Source organism: Cloeon dipterum, chromosome 4, assembly GCF_949628265.1.
Source record: "Cloeon dipterum chromosome 4, ieCloDipt1.1, whole genome shotgun sequence".
In the NCBI taxonomy this organism is placed as follows: Eukaryota; Metazoa; Arthropoda; class Insecta; order Ephemeroptera; family Baetidae; genus Cloeon; species Cloeon dipterum.
Genome location: NC_088789.1, coordinates 26,392,430 through 26,420,121, shown reverse-complemented (window position 1 = coordinate 26,420,121; position 27,692 = coordinate 26,392,430). Strand labels below are relative to the sequence as shown.

The window sequence follows — 27,692 nt, the reverse complement described above, 5'->3', positions numbered from 1 at the left end:
GCTTGATTAAAATTTTTACCGTTATTCAAAACAAAATTAAAATAATGTGTATTTCCACTTTTTCAAATGAAGTATAGTTGTAGGAAAAAGTAGGATACGTCAGTTATAGTTTTTTTTCTTTCCTCCGACGGTTGAATTAGTGTGCAACAATTATTATAGGCAAGCTGAATATTTATGTGTGCTTTTGTGCCTGCTCTCACGACGAGAGCGATCAAGATCTCGCGAATGATTGCACAAATCGTAAATAATTTAATGCAGGAATAAAAACCGACATGCTCAGGCGCGCGCACGCGTTAATAAATTAGAACAATTACCCAAGATGGAATTGCAAATTATTGCGCGCGGCGCTTCTCGGCTGCTAGCGTGCCGGGCAACAATTAAACCGTGTTTCCACGTTTTATGGGCGAAAAAAGTGTTGGATTTAAGTGTTTGCATATACCGATTATTGCTCCGTAGCATAATTAAAGGTAAACTTCGTGTACGAGATTCTTGTGAAACTGCTGGCTGACCCGTAATGCGCATCCACTTGCCTGAGTCAAATCTCTAAATTTTTACCGCCGATAAACTCTCGGGAATTTCAAGATCCACGATGGAACGACGGATAAGGCATCGTGTTGATAGCACGGAAACACTTGCAGGTTTACTCAAAACCATAAATCAGCATGATCAGCACTAAAAAGAAAAAAAAGAAAAAGGAATCGAGATAATGGGTGAGCTCATGAAACAGAAAGACTGTTTACTTTTATCCAGTTTGCGGGGTAGCTATTATCGTTGTTTATTCTCACAGTTAGTCAATACATTGATGTTATGGCAGTCAAAAAAATTATAAAAGCATGTGAGAAAGGCCACACTCCTGGCAAACAGCTTACGAAAACCCTGTACAGGAGGACAGAGCCGGAGTTTGTGGATGAATTTATTTAAAAAAAAATAATGCAATTAATTTCATCTTCTAAACTCACTTTAAGGTTTCACGTGGTTTCACGAATGTTCATATTTGGGCTAATTAAATTGAAATTAAACCAGAAGAATAAATTGTTATAATAAATCAAGGTCTATATAAATAATGCTTTTCAGTTAAATAATATTTTCGCTTCTAGACACCTGCAGTGTTTTTTGTTGCTTTGATGCTGTAAAAACCCTCATTTGCGAAGGCATTTAGTGTTCGGATCAACCGTAAACTTCCGATTTTAAGGCACTTCCGTTGCGATTTAGGACTCAATCCGGTTACTGTGCATTCAGCCCTTAAAATGCTTTATTTTAAAGTTCTGAAAAACAAAATCGGTTCATCCAATAATTGCCAAAAAATCGTCAAAATTAATTTTTCCAAATATAAAATCTTCGGTGTCTTCGGTGAATGGCTGAACTGATTTTTGTTTTCAACGTTTAAAAATAACCCATTTGAAATTGAAAGCAACAGCTGGCAGCTTCCAAAACCGGTGAATTTATGAAATTTTTGGATTCATATTTTGACCGACTTTTTTACTGACGAATTCCTTTGCACCAATCAGTTGCAGAAACGAGATTTACATCAAATAATAATTTGCGTTCAGCATACGAACAGGCAGAAGAAACCTGACGCTGGAGCGATGAACGCTATCTGCGGCCGCGGACTTCTCGCGTTTCTCATTAAACACGAACTTGCAGAGCATTTGCGTAACCTGAGCAACTTATGCAAATGACAGCCCGAGAGTCAGCGAAATAGTAAATAAAAGCGGGTGATTGACGAGCCTGGCTGTTTGTTTGGCCGTGTGTGAGTGTGTTTTTATTTGTGCATGCATGATGTTTCGAGTTGTGAGGTAGTCCATTAAGTGCGCATAAATTAATCGGCGCGGTGCTGCGAAACGAGTGCATCCTCCGAGAGCAGACAGAGCCCTTTTCTCGCCGCAACGAGAAACGGCGGCGGCGGCGAATTAACATGAGTGCAGCACGACTTACACAAAGTATCAAGAGCGAAGCGGCGGTGGCGGCGGCGGCAGCGGCCTCCGAGCGCGCGATTTATAAATTTCCCTCCTTATGATATAGCCGCCGGTTTTAAGAGAAAACAAAAACATTTCATTTACAAACCGAGATGCATTACACAACGTAATCAAGTCACGAAATTAATATGTAGCGCAAAGCAGGCTCTGCTGCAGCAACGCCGCGCTGTTAAATTAAAAAGCCATTACAATAATAAATTACTGAAATGCTTGTCGTGCGGCTTTAGCACAGCTCGCTCGTTTACCAATCCAATGTGCCATTCTAAATGCTTTGCACCGGCTGCGATCAAATGGACACTTTTCCTTATTTACTTTTGTCTTTTATCAATTAAATCACTTCAAATCTATATACATGTTCGATTGATTTCTCACGCCAATGATGCAATAAATTTAAATGTCTCAACTCTAAGATAGTATTATAAACCCCTTGGGCGAAATTTGAAGCATTTCTTAAGATAAAATAGAGAATTTTTTTTTTAATAAAATGCTCTGAAACACAATAATCATTATTTGTCCTTCTTTCTTACTAATTTTTTGTTCGGATGTTTATCGCAATACTCGCCGCATATCAAAATAAACTGACATCTTGCCTAAATTATGTCAAACCTGATTAAATTTGCAGATTTAAGACCAAAATTAATTTTTAAATCCTTTTGAAGTGTTTTACGAGCTGAGAAATCTGTTTTATCTGAAATTTTGCAAGCAGAATCGTAATTTCAGCGCCATTCCTCGAATCTCAGTATTTATAGTCTGGACGTAACAGTGATTTCAACGCAAGATTTAAGATTGTTTATTTCCTCATCTCAAGACATTCTTGCAAAGAGAAAAAAATTAATTAAGAATGAAGTGGACTCGGCGTGAGACTGGCTCTTAAATTCCATGTCATCACATTCAGCCCTTTGGCAAGAAACACGATATTGCAGCACATTTCTCTGCATTAAATGTGATCACCTCATTTAAATTCCTAAAAGTGCACATCAACAATGACACTAATTTTCCAGCGCAGCCTACACTTACTTCCAATCTGCGCGTTTCTGTAATTTGACGTTGTGCGCGACGATTAAAATCCATCCGCGTGTGTGAGCGAGGTGTGCATTCTGCTAATGCTGGACTGTGCGCGTTTTAATGATGGCACGATTTGTAAAAGGGTCGGTCGGCGGCGGCGGCACTATCAATGCCACCGCAACTTTCTGGAGCCGCTACTTTGCGGCGATATAATTACACTTCCCCGGGCATAAATCACACGGCAGATTATCCCTAATTTTCCGAGATAGCACCGAGAAAAGCAGCTGCATAGAATCAATCTAAATTAATTAAACTGCGCCGCGCCGTGTGTGAGTGGCCTTTGTTTTCATTAACCATTTTTCCACGTCAAAACAAAGGAAAAATTAATTTTCACTTAATTGCAACGGGAATTAACATTCTACACGCGTCGTAGGCAAAACTCCTTTGTGGCGATATAACTTTCAGCTGCTGCTGAGATATGTCGGCGGTGTTATCCGCATTTGGCGAGAGAATCCCTTAAAGAGAACAAGATAAACTTATCTGCATCGCGCGCAGTGTACTTTTGCAACTTCTTCTTTGTTTCCACCGTGCGGACGCATCAATTGTGTTCCAGAGGCGTGTGTGTAGGCCGCTTTTAATAAGTGTGTTCTTTGTGGGGTACGCCGTGTATAATTGAGACTTCCCCGCGCACTCCGATGCAGCGCGCAAAGGAGCTAAAACGCGCGCGGCTTACAATCGTTAGATAGTGATCTGCATGATTTGCGCCAAGATAGAAAACGTATACATACGCATGCAGCGAGTGCAGCCCGTTTTTCTAAAACTCATTTGCTGCAAAAGAAACCTCAATCACGAGAATGAATAAATTAGCGCGTGATAAAAAGTGACTTTATTTCTCGATCCTACACAAACAGAGGGCAAGAAGCCGATAAATTAAACGACAATAAAACGTAGCGGCTAATTGGACGCTGTGGAGGCCTCGAATCCACTGAGTTTGAAGTTTTTGTCCCTTTCAGATGCACTTGGACGGATATTTTCTAGGAGCCATCAAAGGAGTCAAATGATTTATGAGAAATCAATACGATTGAAGCAGAATTAAAGAACTTACTGTGGAACACTAATTAATTTCGCAAATAACAAAAGCAAAAATGTTAAATCAGTATTTCACACGATGAACAACGCCTTTTTAATAGAATTTGATGTTCGTCTCTCCCCAATCGACCAATGTGGGTTCTACATATATAATATATGCCTAGAATAAAAAATACGGTGTTGAAACAGTAACTTTTAATGACCATTTAACTAGACTGTGGGTTTCTTCTCTAAATAGTGAATTGTGGGACCATATTTACATGTTTTAATCGTTCGTATTCCTACTGGGACGCAAGTTTTATCAGACGGTTGGTCACTCCTATCAAGAAATTGACTTGTCACAGAAAAATGTTCTATGGTTCAATATAGAATATATGGTTCAATATAGAATATATGGTTCAATATAGAATGTTATAAAAAAGAGTTTGATTGATGAAATTATTTCAAATAAAGACCTTAGGGGTGGGGTAAGCATCCTCTAAACCCTTTAGTGCATCAGGGGAGGTACAGATGAATCAAACGGTCAATGGTTATTGCAATCCTGATGGTTAGAAGCCAAGACTTGGCAATCACAATATTTACAAAAATAAAAAAAATCGGAATTTTTGTTTTCATTCCGCAAAATCTTGGTTTCAGAATTGCAAAATCCACACACCGTTTTATTCGTGTTTTCCTACCCTGATGCAATTAAGGGTTTTCCCTCTCCTCATATCTTCTAATTGAAAAAACTTCATAAATTAAATTTATTGCAAAGTTTTCGGGGTAAAATCAGGAACATTAGGGGGTGTAGGGGGTTGGATTAAGAACCCATAAACCATTTAGTACACCAGAGGAGGTCAAGATGAGTCAAACTGTGTTCTGTTTTTGCAATTCTGACGGTTAGGAGTCGAGATTTGGCGGTCACAATATTTGCAAAAATCGAATAATCAACATTTTTTACTTAAAACTTCAAATATCTTGCGTCCTATAAGAGCCCCTTCGATTTCTCTTCGCCATTAAATTCAGCACACAAAGGGCAACATTTCACTCTTTATCATAAAAAAATGCTAAGGTGGTGTATTTTGAGATAATTTTAATTAAATAATTAGTGTTGGCCCTTCAACAACAAAATTTTGACTTTGAACACATGTGTTTGACGTAAAGTTTCTTCTGGAGATAAATAAAAATTCCAAGCTGAAGGGAAAAGTTGTCTCAAAATTTCGTCTGACAGGGACTCGATTTTCCCGATAAGAGCCTTCATCTTTCGTTTCGAAACATTCCAAACAACATAATTATATATAAAAAATAGAACGGGGGCTCAATTAAGTCGGTAAAACTAGCAAATGCCCTTAAAGACTCATAAAAAACACATTTTCTTATCGGTTTAAAAATAAAGTTGTCATTCCTCGTTCGCTACAGATATAAATTGAAGAAAAAAGTACTTTTGTCACATCCGCGATACATTCATATATCCGTCTCGAGGAATAATTTTCACACTCGCATCTTTTCCTGCTCGTGGTCGGCCGTGCAATAGAGCAGAAGAAGGCATATTTATTAAAACATCTCGGTGTTGCAATATGCTTTCTGTTTGCATCGCGTCGTCCACCTTTGATGGGCGCACTGCAATTTATCATCTTCTTCTCTAGCTGCCGAGAGCTGGTGAGCGACTTCTGACTCTCTCGCCTGCCTGCTCGCATGCACGGTCATTCACCAACCGGATTTTTTATTCTGCACTCGAGTCGTGGCTATAAACAAATCGTTTTTACACAGCAGCTGCTAGGGTAAGAGAAAAGCATCAGCATATACATATGATGCGGCCGAGCACGTGCTTTTCGCATCCTATTTTCATCTAATTGGACGGCACTCTGTTCTATGACACGTTTCCTTGCTTGTTATCCCATTCGCAATTTCGTGTTTACCGTAAAAATAGGGTTTTCAGCCAAATTGCTTCAATTCATCAGTCAGCTGCAAGGTCGTAGAATGTGGTTCTAACACCGATGGAGGTCAATCCCGTCGTGTTCCTTTGTAAATATGGTAAATATAATAAAAAACTTCCATCGGCAGGATATTAAAAAAGGAGCACGGCTCACCATATTGGACTGAGTTTTTCTTTTTGCGAGATAATTCTGTATTTTATTTAATACTTTTGTTTATTATTCATAGGCGCATTGATTCTTTTATTTGACTTTTTGGACAGAATCGCACTGGTCAATTAGAGGTCATTTTTTTACAAATATTAACAATTAAAGAATGATTTGAAATTTTAACTCCATGGAGGCATTTTTGATTATGGAGTTGAGATTTTTATTCTTCTCGTCATGAGGTCTTTTCATTTCTATTAATAAAGCATTGTCAAATATACTATTGTAAATTAATGTTAACCTATTAATAGAAGGAAAATGGATATTATTACACATTGACTAAACAATTCAAACCTTGAATTACACGTGTTTTGGATTTAGGGCGAGTGAAGTTCGAAAAAAAATTGTATAGTTTCTGTTTTATTACTAAATAAAATATCAATTTAAATTATAGCCTTTTAATCAATTTTTTGGTTTAGAATCATGCCCGTTCTCCAATCGCAAGTTGTACGGCCCTGATCAGAATCAAAGTTTTTTTATGAGAGACTTAGAAAAACATAATGCCTGTCACTTTAAGATAGAAGTGGAACCTCATGGTTTCAGCATAAAAATAGAGCTTAAATAAGCCATCGATTAATTCACCTATAGAGAACCCTCTAATTTGATCACCAAGCTTGCAAATTGCCAGACTTATTCTTCACTCAAATCACAGAACCTTGACTAGTCTGTGGTGCAAGCACCACGCAAATGAAAAACTATTCAATAAATGCACTGAAATATATCAAAAGTAAAAACTACATTACATGCGTTTCGTGAGGAAACTGTGAGTACCTATACAAGAATAGAGGAAATCTCAAGTGAATCTCTTACAGAATCTTTTGAAAACGGAGAATTTAAATCGTTTTAAGTCAAAAAGATTTGGTCTAAATCATACTGCTTCACGCTTAAAAATTAGGCTCACAGTAAATGATACTTTTTTTTAAAAAAAAGGTCTTACTTGCTGAAAACCCTGTTCAATTTCTCATTCAGCTTGATTGAAAACAATTTCATTAGGGTTAAAATGTTCATTTATTTCTTCAACAATAATTTCAGTGAAAACAAAGGGTCTTAAGTTATAATAGCCGCATATTAATTAAAGTAAAAGTGGACTTTTCTCGGCAGAAAGAGCTGAATGCGAATGCTTTTTAACTATAAGTTGAGCAGAAAACGCGTCTCGCAAGCTAAATGAAAGGGATTTACATGACATGTGACTCAAACGGGAGTGCGTTCCTTCGTTCGTTCGTTCAATTCAACGGGGGCCGCGCGTTTCGAGCACATAAATCGAAGACGACACACAGCGTAAGAAAAACAAGTACTCGTACGTAAATTATGAATTCATTGTTCTCTCGGATGCAGAGGACAATTTTGCGTCAGGCCAGGCGACGTGGATGGGCAGCACGCACGAACAGTATGAACTCTCAGCACTCACTTTCTCAAAGCCACGCAGAAAATGCATTGGCGAGCGAGAGATCATGTAGAATTGCCGCCGCCGTCGCCACCGCCGCCGCCGCCGCTTTGGAGAACGGCTTTTGCATCACGCACACGGCTGGCAAGGCGTTTTAAATGACTCGCTGCACATAAATTTCTGCCTATACGTGTGTGTGCGCAGGCCGAGATGCTGCTGCTGCTGCTGCTGCCGCCGCCGCCGAGAGAGATTAAAAATCAAGAGAAGCAGAGAAAAAAGGCCGCACGAACAATGACTCTGGCGCACACTCACCCCAACTGGTTATCCTCGAGTGCAAGTGTGATTGCCAATCAATAAAAAATAAAACGACCACTGTAGACAACTCCGGTTAAATGTTTGTGGCGCCCGGTACACACAAAAAAATGACGCGAATTCTGGCCGTGGAAAGTATTTAACGCTTTTCCTCTCGTATTGCTTGGTGAGATTTTTAAAAGGTAGAATGAGAAACGAACGATGGGCCCTTATCCATGAAATTTTTCGCCATCACGAATTCAAAGCTGAACTTATTTCACTGTTGATTACCAAAAATTTTACTTGAATAAGTAATTATCCCATTCTTATATCCTTACCCTCTGCGTAAATTTCATAACATTATCATTTGGACGACTTCAATGAGTTAAAAATATTTTTAGTTTAATATTTTAAATCCGGCATTTAGAGAAGCTTAAGCTCCAAAAGAAATTTAATTACAATTAAGCCAAAAATTAATTGATTTTGAGTTCAAAATAAATACTTTCTTATCAGAGTAATTATATAAACCTACTTTTATCTTAACTGTCTTGAAATCGAAAATTCAGTAGGAACAAGCACCACGGCCGCTTCAGTCCAACGAGAATTCATCCAACGCAGTAACTGTAAGTAAGAAACCCTCATACCTTGCTAAAAAAATCCTGCTTTTTCTAAAAATTAATACTGCTTTCATTATTGGTGTAATCAAACATCTAATATATCAATTAATATTCATTAAAAGGAGGATTCCAAGTAGTGCTGGAAATCGTAAAAATTACTTTATTTAAATGCAAAGCAAAAAGGTGTCATTTAAAAGGCATTTCATGTAAGCTATATTAGTTGCGTCCATTACTGTAATTGAGGCAATTACGCTTAACAACTCTGCATGTGGGATATGTACAATAAATTATATCAGAAGAATTGTAAATTATTCAATAATACTCTCTGCGTAAAATCGCACGTGTGCGGAAAGAAACTGTAACACACTATCACAGAATTTTACGAGTTTTCTGCTAAATAGCGAGTATTAATTTTCATCCTCAAGCAGCGATTTACGAGTTTCCCTGACTGAGAAGCGAGTGTGTTTTAATTGCGGTGTTTGTGTCTGTCTATTAAGCACGGCTTTTATATATGTACGTATCGGAAATCGCGCAAATGGACCATTAGTAATAAATGCTCGGCGTGGCCGCCCTCGCGTTCCAACGTGTGCAAAATGGCAGCAGCTTTTGCTAATTTATTACCTTCTCCAGCTAGCGGCGGCTTGGCCTCGTGCTTTTGTTTTCAATTAAGGCTCAAGCGGAGCGTGCGTCATTTTTGGTCAATAAACGCGTCGGACTGCAACCAAAATAAATGATAAGTAGGTTTTGTGTTTGCCGGCGGGCCACTTTTGAAACACAATCCGCCTCAGCCATTAGGGCCAACGTTGATTAATTGGAGCCGTAATGAGAATTTCTCAAAGTGATCAAGAAATATTGTGCCAAACGAGTGTGTCTCTCGCGGGGATGTGAAAGATAGTTAGAAGAATTCATTTCCAAAAGACGTTGTTTTAGGTTTTAAATTGTGTTCAATTGCAACTGAAAATCTGAAAATTTAAAATAGGGCCGTGGAAAGTTTTATGAAAACTCTTTACTCTAAATAAATTAATATTGTTTATATTAGTTTCAAAATTAAAAAAATAAAAAATGGTACAATATGTTCGATGATGAGAATTTTTTTAAATTTTTATAAGAAATGAATTTGATGATTTTGCAGGAATTCCTGATAGAGAAATATACTCAAAGAGCAATTTGAGTAAAATATAAAAAAATAGACAGTTGAATTATATTTTTATAAAAACAACTTCCGCTATTCACGGCCTGCCAGAAAAAATTATTTTACCACAATGCAACCTGTGTTCTATACCTTGAAACGTCACGCTCCCTCTGGTTTTAGCAATTTTTAATATCCAGGAGATATTTTAACAGCTGCTTTGAAAAGAACATCCTATTTCCTTTCAAGAAATCTTTTTCAGGTTGAATTTCATAAAACAGAAAAAATAAAACATGATATAAAAGAAAATGAAAATTAGCCCTTTTTGGATGATAATTGATTTTTCCAACCTTAAATACCTCAGAGCCTGGACTGAGGATTTTAGAGGAAACCTCTTCCTTCCCTTCTCACTTCTCGTTCAACCCTGGCCGAACACAATGTGTATTGTGCTCTGCCTCAATGCAAAGTACAGTAACATATTTTTCCACGGACCACAAGGGATGACTGGAACTGACCCCCAAATTCAGATCAGGTTGTCTAACAGTAAGTTCAATACAATTTGTTGCACCCCAAATAATGAATCGAAAATATTTGTGGGATTGAACAGTCGATGTAAAAAATAATTTATCTTTTCTTACCATTTCTAGAAACGCTGCCTTCTCGGAATAAAGAGCTTGTCTATTATATTATAGGGATATTTTCACATTTTTCCAACATTTTATTCGGCTATTTTTCACATCCCTGGCGTCTGGAGTGAGAAGGAAAATTGTGATGGTCGCTGCGTGCACGCGGGAATGCAAAATAAGAAAAGAGGGAGGAGTTTTTGTATCTGTGCTGTAATTAATGCGGGCCGCGCTCGCTCTTTTCTTTCTCGCGCGCTCTTAATGCGGATGAATAGCAATTATGCTGTAACAAGTTGTTGAGTTTAATTAAAAGATATTGTGAGGCGAATATCAACACGCCGTTTTATTTTACACACCGTGCGATGAATTATATTATTAATATACGTGCTCTATACGCGCGGTCGACTCGGAGCGAATTCATTCGGCTTACAACTTAATCAAAACCCGATGAGAAATAAATCGCCAAAAGAAAGGTGGCAATGTGTATCGTGTGCGCTGGCTCAATGGGCAAATTAAATTAAATGCATTTATTTCAACCGAGTGGAGTAATTATTCTTGCACGCTGCGCTCGCCAACTAATTAATTCTGATTATGAGGGAAAGCTTTGCATCGTATAAAGATCAACTCTTTTAATTAGTTTCTCTTAGTCTTCTATCTCTTTATCGTTGCCAATGTATTTTTACAATTTGCAAACGGCTGAACTTTGCATGCCTAAGAGAGCAACTTAATTTACAAGCAATTACCAATTACAAACACTCGAGTGCTGAGTTTCATGCGTATTTAATTAGGAAAAAACATTTATTTCAACCTATTAACGTAGGTTGCGACGTAACATTTTCAACATTTGTGTCAAATGAAGTGTAAACCAATATGATGTTTCTGCTTAGTTCTTCAATAACATGCTCCGTGACACATTTCAAGACTTGGGAATTAGCTATAGAATTTAAATATTCACGTTAGTGAGGACATAGTCGGGATTTTAATTTCTGTAATTGCGAATTTAATCTATATTTGCGAGTAAAAGAAAAACAGTGTTAAAAATTTTAAAGAACTTTGAAGAGATAAGGAAATTACAATAAAAGAGGCAAACGTTTAGGTTCTTCCTTTAAAATTGCGCATCGCTCAACATACACCCAAATTTCCACTGTCGAATTAATTATTGTTGCCCTTTTCTTACAACAAGGAAATTCGCGTTTGGTTGTTGAAAGCTGTGCAATTTTTCCACTACCAGTACAAAATCTAGATTTAGCAAATTTTTTCCAAAATTCAAATGGATCAATTGGTCGTGTTTTTGTCCTTTAGGTTTAATATGACGACTTCCTTTGTCGCTCTTAATCCAACGGTGTGATTTATAATAATTTAATAAGTTTCTAGATTTCAAAGTAGACTAAAATACAATTCCCCTGTTTTAAAATGTTCAATCTTCGGATGTTTGACAAAATTTTATATTGTTTGTTGAAGAATTAATTTTCCTGTATTTTGCAGCATTTGTTCCACATTTTGTATATTGCTCTACAAGAATGAAGCAATTTGTTCCTTCTTCTTTACACGAGCGTTACAAAATGCTTTTGCGGGGTTTTCTGGCTTTGAGCCACCGATGGAGAGCGCTAGTATTAAACGCGTTAACTCTTAACAATTGCACTACTTCATGATTTGAGACATTTAAAGTGGAATGATACTGGGCAACAATTGAAAATTATTTGAATTGTTGGATGCCATAAACAATTTGTTCAACAATTTGCAATAATAAAAAAGGACCTTCCTACAACAAAAATGCAAATTTTGCCAATTTTCTCCAAAATTTACAGTGTTTGAACATATTTTCTTGGCATATTCCGATTCCTCTCGTCGAGATTTGTCCAATTGTGTATGCCACTTATTGGGGAAACTCTTGGTTTTGAAATTAAATCGGATTTAAAATAAGGAGACAGCCCTTACCATTTGAAAAGCACGGTAACTTTCCAGCCAATTTTTTGTCAAAAAATTGCAGTGCTTCTTAGGTCAATTTAGGCTTTAACTGAATCCTAAGGGATGAATTTCTGCATTGGCAACAAGCATTTTCCGGGCTTTTGCAGTATTCCTCTTTAAAGTAGAGCTTTACAGGCCAATAACATTTTGTATTGTTGGCTTTAGCAAGTAGTTTATTAAATTTATTGTTGGTGACATTAAGCAATTAATTGTTTATTTCTACAATGTGCAATAGTAAAGTCAGGACCAAGGAACAGTTAAACTTCAGATTTTTCCAAATTTCTAGAAAAATTAAACGGTTTTTGTCAATGATTTTTACTCGCGATCTTTGCAACGGTGTGCGATTTATGAGCTAACAATAAGTTCCCTGATATGACTGGAACGTCGCGAAAGCTGCATTAGCGCTTCAAACGAATTAATTGGATTTGTACAGAGTGTTTCGCGTACTAAAAGACAGGAGCAGCATGCCGTTCCTCCTTAGGTAACTTCGCTTTGGAAGGGCTCTGCCTTTTTAATTGCTGTTTGGCAATAAGAAGCTGCTGATATCATAGGCAAATGAAAGCTCTGCTCTTTCTTATCTAATCCAATAGAGTGCCTTGCTCCAGCCGCGGCCGGTGCGCCGATAAAAATCGTGATCTTTCAAAACGTGCTCTCGTGGCATTTTTATTAATTCACCAAAGTGCTTTTATATGCGCGCACACACACACACGCGCTCGGTGTCTCTCTCGATCACTTTGAGCCCCGTGCTAGAAAGAGAGACTTGTTGCTCTCGGCCCAATTACCAGAGCACACACAGGCACAAACCACTTCTTTTATTTATATAAATATTTCAAAATCATTTCCACGGCAATAATTTTTTTTCCTCTCGAGAAGGCGTGTTGGAATGAAAATTGTGAATGAGACATGTGATAACTTTTTGCCAATTCCAAACTTAGTTTAGATCAGATTGAATTCGGTGTATTTTTTTATCGAAGTCGTTATCAACCAAGACTACTTCCAGTTTGTTGTACAAATATATATTTAGTTCTGTGAAACATGGACTCTCAACTGTATTTTTTCTGACGTCCAGTCATTGCGGAAGCATGAATCATGCAATTTTAGTTTCAAAATTTAAGTTTATTATGGGCTGACAGGGCAACTCTGCCCCAAATCAGCACACATCCATAAAGTAATGATACAATTATGTAGGAACAACATTTGGAAGGAAGTAATAATTAATGGTAGCTTGAGAATATTGCTTCTTCAATTTTCTTCTTAAATGCACTTGAATTCTAAGCCAGTTGATCCATACTTAAAATTTATTAAACCATCTAAAAATCAAAGGAGCAGTGTAGTTACATTGTTGTTGCTCGTCGCACTTGGATTTTTTTCTTATGTTTTATTTTTTATTAAAATTATTTCATAGAATAAATTTTTATCATTTTCTCAGACAAAAATCAAGGTTGCGCTGCAATTTTTACATCTGTTGAAAAATAGACAGTCTTTATTTTGGTTATAAATTTTGTAGACAGCTCACATCTATTGTTTCAAAATATTATCCTGCATTTTTTCAAGTTCATGCGTTTGATACAGCTCAAAAATGACAAAAATCTAGAAATTATATGGACAAAAACGTGTAATTTTACAGCAAAAATGCTAAATTTTGACTGTAAACTCGTGTTAATTAGGCTGACACAATATCTTAAAAAACCCTTTAGCCCAGAAACTGTCTAAAACCTTCTAATTAGTATCGGAAAAAGTCCAATATTCCCGATAAAAAACCCTGCAACATTAATAACAGTACGAGTAAGCCAAATTTACATTTGTACGTAAATTTGTGGAGCGCATTTCAGCCCTTTCCATTCCTGGTCTTCTTGTTCCCTCAGCTGATGTTCATATGCTTTATTGGATTTTCAATCGTTTATGATTTAACTTTTAGCTTTGAAAATTCGTGAAGTTTTGAGACTTCAAGGAAATCGTCATACTATGTCTCATATTTCAGAAAACTTTGCACATTTTGAAGAAACATCCCATTCGTTTATTTAAAGCTAACAGTTTATGTTAATATTACCCTGTTTGAGCTTTTTTATTAACTGTGCTCATTTTACGAGCACGTTTCGCGACCGAGTATGAATGCTCTTCATTGTCAAACCTTTTGAAGTTTCAAAATCTTGTTCCGGGTGTGTGCCACCAACCTTTCTACACGACGTCAACCACAATAAAACTCTATACACCATTCGTGTCCTTATAAGAAACCGTCTTGTTTGCATAAATTCTTGATAAGGAATTTCAAACAGGTCGGGATAGAATTAAACGGGCCGCGGGGGATAATAACAACTGCCACTACAAATTCAGGCATTCAATATAATATCCACTTATCTAGTTTTCTCTCGTAACACACACGCCTTGACCAAACCCAGCAGTCGAGAAGAAGTGTAGGAGATAGGTGCGGACTAGAAAAACTAGACGTGCATAAATTAGCATACACGCAATAAAAACCACCCCGGCTTTTAGTTCCGACCATAAAAATGTCCGCCTCCAATAGCGCCAAATTAGCGCGTCTTTTTTCCTCCCCGCCGGCCAAATCGCGGCTTCTCAGGTGTGTTTCAATTAGCGCGCACGCCTCCAACGGATCTCACACTGGAACTTGCAGAAGGAAAAAAAAATTCAAACCGTTTTCGGTACTATAAAAGTAAAACACTTTTTCGGGCGCGTGAGCCAAGACAAATTGAACTATTAAATTGCGCCGTAAGTGTGTTTATGTTTTCGTTGTGTATGTGTAGCTTTTCCACCGGTTTTATGTCGCAATTACCAAGTCGGTCGTAAAAGGTTTGCAAGGGATAATTGTGCATATGACTTAATCTCTCCAGCGAAGTGCTCCTTTAATTTGCAATTTATATATATGGTTAAATTTATCAAAAGTCGTTATTTAAGAGAAGTACTGATTTATTCACTACTAAAGATGATTTTTTTTCAATGATTTGATTGTGAAAACTCGGTTACACTCTATGAAAAAAGGAGAGTTGTCAATATTTTAGTGTTTTACGGGCTGCGTTTTAAAGACGAGCTTTACAGGACAACAATTTGGAATATTTCGCATTGTTTATATACTATAGTAAGTAGTTTATTGAGTTAATTGTTTGCTAAATTTAGCAACGGTTAATCCCTACAATGTGCAATAATCAAATCAGCACCGAGGAACAGTCCCGGTAAAATTGTGCAACTTTCAACAACCGAACGCGAATTTCCTTGTTGCAAGAAAAGGTCAACAATCAATTCGACAATGAAAATTTCGGTGTTTGTTGAACGTTGCGCGATTTTACCGGGACCAGGACGAGTTAAAATCCAGATTTTTGTCACATTTCTCGAAAAATTAAACAAATTTTCACTTGATTTCAATCACCTTCGTCACGATATATCCAATAGTGTGCGAATTTTGAGGAAAAAATCCCAAATCGTGAAATAAATCGTAACTTTTACAGTAGGGGGACAATGCTTGAAAATCATGCAAACGTTTGAGCTGATTTTATCAAAAATTAAACGCCAATTTGGGAAAATTTAAGCTTTTTTCCTAGTATGTCAAATAAAGAGGTGAAAAGGATTTTTCACAATATTCTGTAAAGCGTTACTGTAAGAAGAAATATTCAAAATACATTCAGTGCCAGAGGATAAAATGTTTCGGTGGTTAGCAGCCGCGGTTCACGCAGCTAATATATTACCCTCTCGTTGTCTCGATGCAAATAAAAAGCAAAGCGGAGAGTGCAAAGTGTAATCGGCGTGCAATAAAACTCTCGCAACACAAAAGGCAGCGTTTGATTTGATCAGCGCGGCGGCTCTCATTTAAATTTGAGCCAGCCAATTTTTCAAAATCTCAACTCGCTGATTAGAGCGGATTGTTGGCCAATCAAAACGTCAGTTGATTTTTCCGAATCGTGCAGGTGAGAGGTGAAAGCTCGATCCTTTTCACGGTACACATGCACTGATGTATGTATATCGTGGTGTGCACATTTATTTCACTCCCCCTCCCGCGGGCTCGTCGATCTGATTATGTCGAGCGCCCAGTCAACAGGCTGATAAATGAAAAATTCGCGCATGCATACAATTAAAGTAAGGTACACGTCATGCTGTTAATTAGCGCTGAAAAGGAAATCTGTTGTTGGTGCACGGCTGCTTTTGTATGTATAATGACACACAGGCTTCTCCGATTGCGGTGAATTTTAATTATGTGCGCGCCGTATATCATTTTGCAACATTTTGAGTGTGCTTGTTTTTCGCAATTCCATCAAATAATCATTTCCATCCAGCGGAAAATTGAGGCAATGTTCCGCCATGAAACAGGTTGTCGATTCAAAATTAAAAACAGGAAAATGGAGCTTGGGTAATTTTGTCAGTTCAATTTCAAAAAACGAAGAGATGTTTCAACATTGATCCAGAAGAGGAGCAGAGAAGAATTTCGGTGTCAAGAATTTCACTCATAATTTATGCTGGCTTTAATATTTAACGCTCGAAAAAATATATAGTGATTTGTTTTCATTTCATTGTGGTCATTTAGTTTCAATTCTGCAGGGCTATTTTGCCATATCAAGACAAAATAAATTCAGTTTGTATGTAATTGTTTAAAAGAGAGGTGGTTCAATATTTTTCTTGAAAAACAACTGTTCATTTAAAAATTCCTTGAAAGCACTTTGGTTTTCGTTGAGACACATATTCGGTGGGAGGCTGTTCCACAGGCCGTGGCTTTGAACTTGAAAACAGTTTTCGGGCACTTCAACACTTACAAACGGGGCCAGCAGTTTCATTCGATGTGCTCTTGTCCTGCCAAAAAGGTTAGCATCGTACATTGTGGTTACTAAAGGCGGACAATTTTTACACAGAATTTTGTGTGTCTGCACTAACACGTGCAGATTTCTCCTATCGACAACATTTATCCCAAATTTTATCACCTTGTTTGCACAGAACGTGATTTTGTAAGGGAATGAACATAAACTTTGTGTTCAATGTTCAATTGTACCACAATGTTGCGCAAAAGAATTGCACCTCTGCTGAACGAAAATTCGAAAAATTCCAATACAGACGGAATAAATATTTGAATGTAACAAGAATGGATTCAATCCATAATCGTGCTCTCGTAAAAAGCAATATCGAATTCGAGGTCCAGCGTGAGAACGGGACGAGGAAGGCGGGCAGCGAGCTGCTTGTACTAGGTGTCGAGCGGTGTGCACGGCGAGAAAGGGTTAGAGCACGACGCGGCCGCGATGGTGGGTGCTGATAGCCAATCAATACATCGTCGGCATTGTGTGTTGATAGATGATTTGGGCGTGATCTCGCCGCTACTGTTGAGAGTGGAAACGATATTATCGCAGGCATGATTCAATTTTATGTTTGTGTGCAGCGCGCAGAAACAAAAAATTGAATAGACTCATTAGGCTCGAGTTGGTCGGTCGGATGGTCGGTCGGTCGGTGATTCCTCCTAATTTTCCTGCTCCGCTGAAGCTTAGCGAGCGATTCATCAATAAACGGGCGTCCTTTTCGAATGCATTACTAAACAAATTGCCTCGGCCTAATGATCAGAGCCAATTTGACTTTGGTTGCGCTTGTAAACTTTCATCCGCCGTTTATAATAAATCCGGCCAATTGTCTTATCTCCGAACTGAATGCCCAATGTAAATAATAAATGAAAACGTTTCCCGAGCAGACGGCTCAGCGCTGCTTCTTCTTCTTTGGCCGCGCACCGTTCGTTGTGAAATATGAAATCGCGGGGTTCGGAATTTAGAAAGTCGCCGCGGCAGATGCGCGCCGCAGCATTTCTGTTTTAAAATCTAATTAAGCGGCACGTCTACGTATTGTTTGCTTTGAGTAACTCATCACGAACAGATTTGCGAAAATGCATTGCTTGAATTTCTAATGTGTATACACGTATGACTTGTTGCTGGCGCGTGATGCCAGCTTTTCCGCCTCCGACATGCCTCCCGACTTTTTGCCCCCTGGGTGAGCATCTGCTTCGATTGCGCCGACAAACGCCAAGTGCAGACACGCTTACTATCAAAATAACCACATGAAAAGGCTTTGACTGGTTTTCTAGGAAATAGATTTATGATTTCATTCTGTTTAGATAGTTAAAAACAGTTTGTTCATATGTGATACTTTTTATAGCCCCATTCGCTAAATGTTTATTTTGCAGTTTTCCGCGAAAAATAAATCTTTCTTGTCTGTTCTGCTTTTAAAAGAGGATACGATGATTTACGAAACGGTTTAGAATGTCTAATTTTACTGCCAAGGAGAGGAAAATTGTTTTTAACTATTTTCTCATGAAATCAAAATCAATTTTATCTAATAATCTCAATCAAATTAACTGACTTTCTTTGTGTGAAAATCAATTTTACTCTAGATAACTATAATTATACTCGAACAATTTTTATTTTAAATTTCCAACCGATAAGCTGGATCCTTGGAAAAAAATACTAAATTCGAGGTAAATTAAGCAGTTTTAGAATGATTTTAAGTAAACACAAATAATTATGAACTTTTTATACTCATTGATGGAATATTTTGAAGATTTATTTAACACGAAACTTCATGTGGTAGATGCTGATTCTCTGTCACAAAATTAACAAACAAAGCTTTCAACTGCTTTATTGTTTTTACGTGAGATAAAAACAGGAGCGTGTAAAAAACACGGTGAAAATCGTGACAAGAAAGTCTGTTATCAAAGATAGTTGTCAAGGTATAAAAAAAAGAAAGAAATACACTCTCAACTTTAATTTTAAAATTCAAGAAACACCAAATGGCTCTACTCTGCTTGGAAAATTATTTTCGACGGTACCTATTAGCGAAAATTATATTAAGGAAAAAAACAAATGATACGTTCTCGTACTTTACAGTAGCTGTTTCGGTCCCGCAAGCTTCATCAGCACCACAAAAACAAAATTAATTAGCTTCAGATAATTCTGAAAAGGCGATCATTGAAAACGTCCGGCTTTTCTCATATTTCTGGGAATAAAATTTAAAAGAGATAGTACGAGTTACGAAATCCTGTCAACCCCGCGACTCAGCCTCCCTGTGATTCCAACCTTCCCTCGCAAAAATTCAACAGCTCAAAAATACCTTCAATTGAGCAATGAAAAGCTAATTTCAAAGAAAGATAATTTATTTATGCTTTTATTTTTCATTAAGCTGGAGACCCAAGCGCTTTTTTCCAATATCCTAGTTTTCACCAATACTTTATAATTTTTGGTTTTCTAGGGTTTCTATGTATCGCATGACGATATCGAAATAAAATATAGACTCCATCGGACAGTTAAATTTTCAAATTGTAGAGATACCGCTGTATAAATTTAATTTAATTGGATTCAACTTAGCCGCCTCATTAAAACTTTTAATTTTATTTCTGTTCACCTCATTAAAACTTTTAATGAGGTGGTTAAGTTGTTTACATAATTTCAAGTTCCAAGAAAAGCAACAAAAATAATTTTTATGCCTCAATCAAAATTTAAATTAAGTTTTAAGCTTAATTCAACTTGTTACAGCACCTGGTATATATTATGAGCCAACTTTTTATGCAAAAAAGAGTTCCAAAGAAGTGCATCAATGCCATTCTGTCTCGATCGTTTCGCAAGCCGTTGAAGAAATGGACGGATAATAGTCGTTATGCAACTTTTCGCTTCGGTGCTCTGGGTTAATTGAACGTTAAAAGTGTGCGACGTTAAGTGGGGGTTATTTACACGTCCATTGTGCACGCTGGTCATTAAAACGAGCCAGATCATGCAAATGAGATGGCCGCAAACGCAAAATGCGCGAGGCGCTCGGCCAAGGGTGGTCCGGCACATATTCCGATGACAGCAGCAATTAACTTGATGTAAATCACCCGAAAAGGCTGGGGAAAAATGCAAAGACGCTCTCGATTAGCATTGCAGATTTTCGGCAAGCGCTGGAATTATTAAAAATAATTACGACTTTTCGGCCGGCTAATTGATTTTTAATGCGGGACGAGCGATTTATAGCTCACGGCGTGTGCGGCTCAGGTGTGAATAGGAGAAAAATTGTCTTGATTGATTGGAAAGTGCAGCTGAGTCAAGATAAGATTAATTCTGCCGCGTTTCCTCGACATTCCGTTGATCTATCTGTGATTTATCGCAGCCTCTCTCAACACCAAGAAACGTGTACATTTCTCGTTTGCAAAACTCGATCTGCCGTTTCTTCCATGCAAGAGAGGCTACTTGCAGACAGTTCTTTTGTAATATTCACACGCATGCCTGCCTCCGGACGGATTGTTTCTGCAACCGCGGCGGACAGCGAGCGCTAACGGCCGCTTTGACGCGCGCGATCGCAAAAGCGCTTTATATTTATCGCCGAATTATTCAATTTGTGTGTTCTTCGGCAGCAATTTTGGAACGGATTTAATTGCCCGAGAGGCCGTCTTTAGCACATAAAGTAGGCGACTCTGACGTTCGCCGAGCAGGACAAAGTGGTCTACATACTGCGCGGACTATAATTTTTGCGTCAAGTGCAATAATTTGCGAGTGAATTATCGGCGCGGCGAGGAGATGAGAAGTGCGTAGGAATCAATTCGCGTCCGATTCGCGCAGATAGTGCAGCAGAAATCACTTACGGCGTCGAAAGATAAATTGCTCGGCTGCAGATAAAAATCGATTCAATTTGAAATGGAGCACAAGAAAGCAGCTAGCTTTTGCTCTCCGCTTTCCGCGCCGCGCGCGGATCAATCTCGCCAGCACAATCGGTGCATAAATCAACAGGTGGATTATCATTACACGCCACCGCCGCCGAGGTGGACGGACCAACGCCCTGAAATTTGCAAAACCAGCTTTTTCGTCGTTTGTTTTCCGCGACCGCTATACCCCAACGACTTTGGAAACCGAAAGTGCGTGTGTCGAATGCCGAAGCAACGATATTGAGTTTTTCTTTCTTTCTTTCTGCTAATTGGCACTAATGTTCATTCCAAGGCAGCTCCATTCAATTTTTGCCGTGTGTTCGAAACGCGACCATTGTATATTTTATTTTTATTAAATGGCATTAGCATTTAAAATATCTTCATTCCGCTCAACAGTTTTACACACAAATTGTGGCTCGGAGGCTCTTCCAAGTGGAACAATTTTTCAACCATCAAGTCCCAATGGAACGTTTCATTTTTTTTAATTTAAAAGCTTTAAAATCAGGACGTCAGTAAAATTTAAATACAGGTTAATTAGAAAAGTAACCAAATTTCATGCAAGCATATTTCTTTGCCTTTGACAGCAAAAAACTTATTGCTGACGTGAAAGAACTACAACCAACCAAAAATGTAAAATGATTTCGGATTGTCAGAAAGTTGAAATTTTGATTTCTTATTTGGTGCTATAGAAAGCTAGACTATTTGGTTAATGGAAAGCTTTTTAAATTCATGCTCACAGAAAATTACATTTTTAATCTAAGAAAATATTAGGTTTTTAATGATTATTAATGAAAAACAAACAGTAGTTGGTTTTCTCATCTTATCAACAACGTTTTCTCTTAAAACAAGATGAACTAATTTAGGTCACACATATTCAAACATACGTAGTAAAAGAAGTAAATGAAACCAAATCGCAAATTCAATAATCATGCTTTCCAGATGGTTAAAAGGTAACCATTTTTTTTCTCTTGAAAACTAACAAAATTTGCAAGGTCATGTCTTGTTAATTTTTGGAAAATCACTCAAAAGTTTGTATGCTAATCAAGTGGCGAACATCAATAAATTGTCTCCCAACTGTGAAACCAAGATTTATTCCAGCGGGGGCCAGATTCACGCGACGCGCAGATATGGCGTCCGGTGGAGTAAACGGTATCGTGAAAATCCGCGAAAAGACCAATTTTTCGTCAAAATTGAAACATAATCTGCATGACTTGTACTAATTGTGTCTTTTGGATCGTAAAAACAAACTCTTGACACTCGCACGGCAATCCAAAGAGAGCTTTTTGTTTCCCACATTCAGACGCCATCTTGGATCTGCGCAGTGCGAACCAATTTTATCGCATTTCTGGACCCCGCTGATTTATTCCACAATTTAGGGAACTCGGCTCCTAATTCGCAGATGATTGGAAAAATCGCACCAAAAAGAATCTAAATCAAGCGAAAAGTTTTTGACAATAACCGTTTTATTCGTTGAGAAAACGGGAAAATCTGAAATTTAACTGCTCTCTGGTCCTGATTTCATTAATACACATTATAGAGATACATTTTTGCTAAATTTCACAAACAATAAACTCAATTATTTACTACTTGCCATTGCCAACAATGAACATTTTTATTAACTGTTGGCCTTTCTTAAAAGTGTCATGTTCTAGAATAGAAAAGTGTTTTGAAAAAGTTAATTAGTTACTTAAGTGAGAGGTATTCCAGGAGTTTTGAAGTTAAAACAGGCGTTAAACATTAAATCTACCTATAAGGCAGCGCTAACAAAGTCATCTAGCTGCTGTCAGATTAATAATCGCCATAATGATACATTTAAGCAGCACTTTTCCCCAGCTAACGTTCATGAATTTCAAATTCCATCGCATATAAATGCAGATGAACGAGCCAGCCCACTTTTACACGGCGAATTTTACGAGCAGCTCTTTGATCGCGGTGCGCTACCCGTGTTTGATCTCGGATGCAGAGCGAGAGCTAGCGAGCGAACGAGATCTCTGCGGCCCGGTAAACAGACCCGGAGCTATTTGGGCTTGCATGAAATGTAAATTCACTCTCGCGAAGTCAGTTCAGGTGTGTGTCTGTGGCGAATTCGCCGTCGAGGGAGCAAATTGCGGCGCAAGAGCTTTTTCTTTCTTTATAATTATGGAAAAATTAAAAAGTACCATCATTACCGCGCCACGCCAGGCATAATAAGCACCGGCCCCGAAATTAATTTACATTCTTAAGCCATAAATAAAATCTCGCCTTTATTATTATTACGCGAAAATCGAGCAGGCAACGCCAGTGGACCCATATATTTGCCGAGAGATCGCTATCAGTGCTCGATGGCATTGTGTGTGCTGTAATTACGACCCTCCAGCGGCCGTCCACTCACTGTCCGAGCCGATCACCACCACTTGGCAGCTGCTTTGCTTTCCTCAAGGGCCAGTTTCGCTCTCAGCGCACTCGTAACCCAACCTGTTTTGTAGAGGATCTCGGTTTATGCAGGAACTCTGGTTTCTGAAGGGCGAAACATCGACAGAATGCATTCTTAAGATGATTCTGGAATTTTCTCTTACGGTTTGTTTCCAAAATGAAAAGTAATTATATAATATGACGATCAAAAAACAGCCGAGAAAAGAATTTAAATATTAGTTTAATGAATTCGTCTCTCAGGGATTCACACTTCCTTTTTAAAAAATTGTCAATTTATGAAAAGACGGAGAAATGGACATGGAAGCGGTTGAATAAATTTAATGAGAAATGTGACTGATTCGCGCAATGACCTCGGGTTACATTCGTTTTTATTCCTAATCACGCAGCAGTCGAGTTCCCTCTCCTCGATAAAATTGTGTTCGAGTTCCCAGTTTCCCAAATATTGTGAAATGTGTATGTTAAATTGAATGTTTTAATACGGTGAGTGGTCGAATTAGTAGCATTTTTCGTTTGCTATTTTGATCATGAGTTTCAGCGAGTTGAACGCTAATGCTAATAAATAAAGCATTTTATATCCCCCGAAAATATGTTATTCTGATTTTAATTATAATGCCGTGTTTGGAGAGATAACTCTGAAAATTGAATTTTAAACATAACACAAACGGGACAACTTTGAAGCTCAAACCTGTTCATAAATATTATTTATTTCTATTAAACCTTGGATTTAAATTAGAGGCAAGCCGCGCTGCGCCACGGCAGTTCGGCTGATTTTATATTATGTGGTCAGATCAAAAAGTAAAACAAAAACAAAACATTTCCTCCGGACCTTCGAACTGTTAACAATAAGTACTATCAAAGTTCACTTTCAAAAGTTTGTGTGCCGTGTTGGGCACAAGTAAAAATGCTCAGCCACCGCCGGCAGGTTAAAATTCAGCTGCAGCCGGTTTAGCCAGCCTCCCAGAATTGCGCGGCTGAGACCTTTAGATTTATTCAAGTCAAGTCTGATAGTGATATGTAAAGATTAACTTTTGAAATGTTTCAATCACAATTTTTTACGATCAGTGAATATTTTTAAACTAAGTTTTAGTTTCATTATTGGATTTTCACTAAACTCTAACAAAGTTTCTGTAAAACCATGCTAGTGCAGTGTGATAATAAGGATCTTATAATGTATCAGTTTCTATTATTAAAATTTGTCATTCCACGAACACCGTCAACGCGCAGTCGTAGCAATAATCTAAAACAACTCTAAACTAGTTATATATATATTTCAAACTTGAATAGAAAAAAAATCATTCGTTTGTTTCAGAGAAGTACAGTCACAATGTCGGAGAAAAAAGAAGATCTCAACACAGCACGCATCTGCGTGATGGTCCTGCTGCCAACTATCACCCTTGTGTGTGGAGTTTTGCCCACCTGGCTTGCTCAAATCTTCAAGTGGGACAAAAAAACAATTGACGGACTAAAGGTAATTGATTTGTTTGTTCAACTGAATATTTATTTTATAAAATTTGCTTTGTAGGGAAAAAGAGCGCAGTGTTACTTCTCCTTGATACTGTGTTTTGCGGGCGGAGTGCTCATGGCCACGGTTTTCATGCACCTTTTGCCCGAATTGGAAAATGACTGCAAGGAGCAGGTGGAGATAGGCAACTTGCCTGATCTGGGCGAAGCTGTTCCGTGGGCCACGTTGTTCCTCAGTTGCGGCTTTTTCTTCGTCTACTTCGTGGAGGAGCTTGCTCATTCATTTGTCACGTGGCAGAAAAAAGGAACGAGCTTTAAGCCATCCATCGCGGAAGTCGAAATGAATTCGGGGACAGCTAAATATACTGTGAGGATCAATAACAAAGAAATTAGAGATTTAAATTAAACTGAGAAAACAGCTAATAAAAATATTCGTAATTAAAATTGTTTAAAGGTCGAGGGTCCAAATAAAACTGGAGTAACAGATGGAAGTCTCCGTGTTCAAGTAGGCTGCTGTGCTGTGCAAGACCACATTATATTGGACGAAGATGACAACTCGGTGATGTCCAACGTGAGAAACGTCCTCACCATCCTGGCTCTCTCCTGCCACTGCTTTTTCGAGGGTTTTGCAGTTGGCATGGAGGATACGACGGCAGGCATCTGGTACCTTTTCAGCGCTGTTTCCTCACACAAATACGTCCTCTCATTCTGCATTGGTGTCGAAATGCTCGCGTGCAACACAAAGACGATCCTCATCTACATCTACACAGGGATTTTCGGGTATGTTTCAATTTAAAATCCAACGTCATCGTTATTCAGATAATTTTATTATTGCCTTGGAATCAAATTTTGAAATTTACTGTGTTGACAATTGTAATTGTCTTCAAAGGTAATTTAAATTATTTTTTTCCAGTTTGTCTAGCACGTTTGGCATTGCTGGCGGATGGATAATAGTGGAGACGGGATCAGAAGGTGCCGAAAAACACGCAGCTGCGGTTGTTTTGCAAGGCATGGCAATGGGGACCATCGTGTATGTCACATTCTTCGAGATATTGCAAAACGAAAAGGCTAAGCGCCAAAACAGCTACCTCCAACTTGCCTCGGTCATTATAGGTTTTGTCAGCATGTCCCTACTGATGAGCCTGGGTAAGAGTCATCAATATATCGAGTAATTATTGCTTAATCTATGTTATCTCCGTTAGCTCCTGATGATGATTGAGCAAACTTTGCTTTAATTGCCCTGCCTTAAGAGTATATTTTTTTTAATAATGAGACAACGTGCTTACTTTTCGACTGGAAAGTACAATGAAGAAATTTTGTGCCTGAGAGAAAAGCGTCAGTGTTTTTTTTTACTAAAACATATTATGTGATATCAGCTATGAAAGTATATCTTTCATACATCATATCTGTTTAAATGCTTAAAAAACTAGGTTATTTTTTTAACTCATTACCAATCCTCCAGATTAATTTGTCAACACTATTTCCGTCCATTTTTTGCAATGCCTCGCAGCACTCGATTGCACGCCTTTTTCCCTATCGGTTACAGAAATTGATTGCGGGGGGCCGGCAAAATTAGATATTCACGATAGCAGGGCCAATAATTATACGTTGCTCGCGACCGAGAATTTCAACGCGTATCGGTCGCGTATCACTCCTTGGTGTTACAATATTCAAATTTAATTATAGCTGGTCTAACGCAATTTACGGCTCACGTGCCCTGAATGTAATTTGACGGATTCCGAGTGTCACTCATTTTTCAGACGCCTCCTACGCGCAATGATTGAGTGCTCGCCGAGAAGAATTTCGCTTCTCGAGCCGCGAGCTGAGCACGTCGGCAATTAATCCATCAGTACACATACATGGAAAAATTGGCTAAGAAACGCCCAGCCCTGCGCTCGTTAGCCATTCTCGTGATCTTCGCTCCGCTTGGCGCCGTCGCGATATTTTCCCTTTATTAACCTATGGTGTGTGTGTGTGCAATCGCCGATCGGCTCGAAAATCGCGGCCGACTGGCTCACGGACCGGCTGACAAATCTCCTCGCTGCGAATTGATCAAGATCGATGGCGTCTGCCCAACGGCAACGAATTCAGGATTTAACTAGAAGGTAGGCAACCGGCTCCGCTTGTGAAAGCACCAGGTTGCATACATTGACATTCAAAACGCGAGCGAGCTGTGCTTGTCAGTATAAAGGTGCGGTAATCAAATTAAAGCTTAAAGGAAATCATAGGTCCATTCCGCCCTGACATGCATTTTTTTCCTTGAATTTGTCCACTTTAGTGAGGTTTACATCGATCAGTAGACCAAAATTTTCAGTTTAGTTTTTTCTGAGTTACGGACTGGACAAATTTTGTGGAAGAACTTTAAAATCAATTTAAATATACAATTGTTGCTCAATCATGAGATGAATTTTAGTATATAGACTCTCCTCAATGAGATGAATCGATTGATGGGTCATTTTTTGCTTTCCAAAATTTTAATGTTAGAAATTTATCATCTTTATTAATGTGAGTATTAATAAAATTCAAATTGATTTTTCACAATTATAATGTTTAGCCATAATATTTGTAAAATGTTTAAATTAAATTACATTGCACTTAATTTTTTCTCCGTTGTTATTCTTAAGATACAAAATGTTAAGGCTGCACGTAGCTATCTTTCCGTGATAATAGTGATAGTGGTCACAACATGCATGCATTTAGGTTGGATCTGGATCTGATAAATAATTAATAGAGGCCTGGATAGGAAGCGTTTAATTTTCCTGAAAAAAACAAACATCCTGACTAAATTTTCCTTCCAGAAACAGATTTATAGTACATAGAAAGCAGAAGTGTGCATCAAGCAAAAGTCACGCCAACACTAAAAAAAATCCTCGGAATGAATCTGCGTGTGTATTTTTAATGGGAAATTCTACTCAATTTGGTGACTTACTCTCAAGCATAAAATTATGTCAAATCCTATCTAAGGAACCT

At 38.0% G+C, this 27,692-nt stretch overlaps 2 protein-coding genes across 2 annotated transcripts in view; both read left to right on the top strand.

Moving 5' to 3' along the window:
- bon (bonus) overlaps nt 1-27,692 on the top strand; it is a 107,638-nt gene that overhangs the window by 26,953 nt on the left and 52,993 nt on the right. The gene's annotated exons all lie outside the window — the stretch shown is intronic.
- On the top strand, nt 24,586-25,909 carry LOC135942503 (zinc transporter ZIP1-like). The gene is made up of 4 exons (XM_065488636.1): nt 24,586-24,729; nt 24,784-25,089; nt 25,177-25,502; nt 25,636-25,909. Exons 1-4 carry the CDS (start codon nt 24,586-24,588, stop codon nt 25,892-25,894), a joined length of 1,035 nt encoding a protein of 344 aa, XP_065344708.1. The 3' UTR covers nt 25,895-25,909.

Bases quoted from the DNA above. Each gene is read 5' to 3' on its own strand.
- LOC135942503 (XM_065488636.1), top strand. From the start codon at position 24,586: ATGTCGGAGAAAAAAGAAGATCTCAACACAGCACGCATCTGCGTGATG. The intron at 24,730-24,783 runs GTAATTGATTTG...TTTGCTTTGTAG, and splicing joins AAACAATTGACGGACTAAAG to GGAAAAAGAGCGCAGTGTTA. The intron at 25,090-25,176 runs GTGAGGATCAAT...AATTGTTTAAAG, and splicing joins CGGGGACAGCTAAATATACT to GTCGAGGGTCCAAATAAAAC.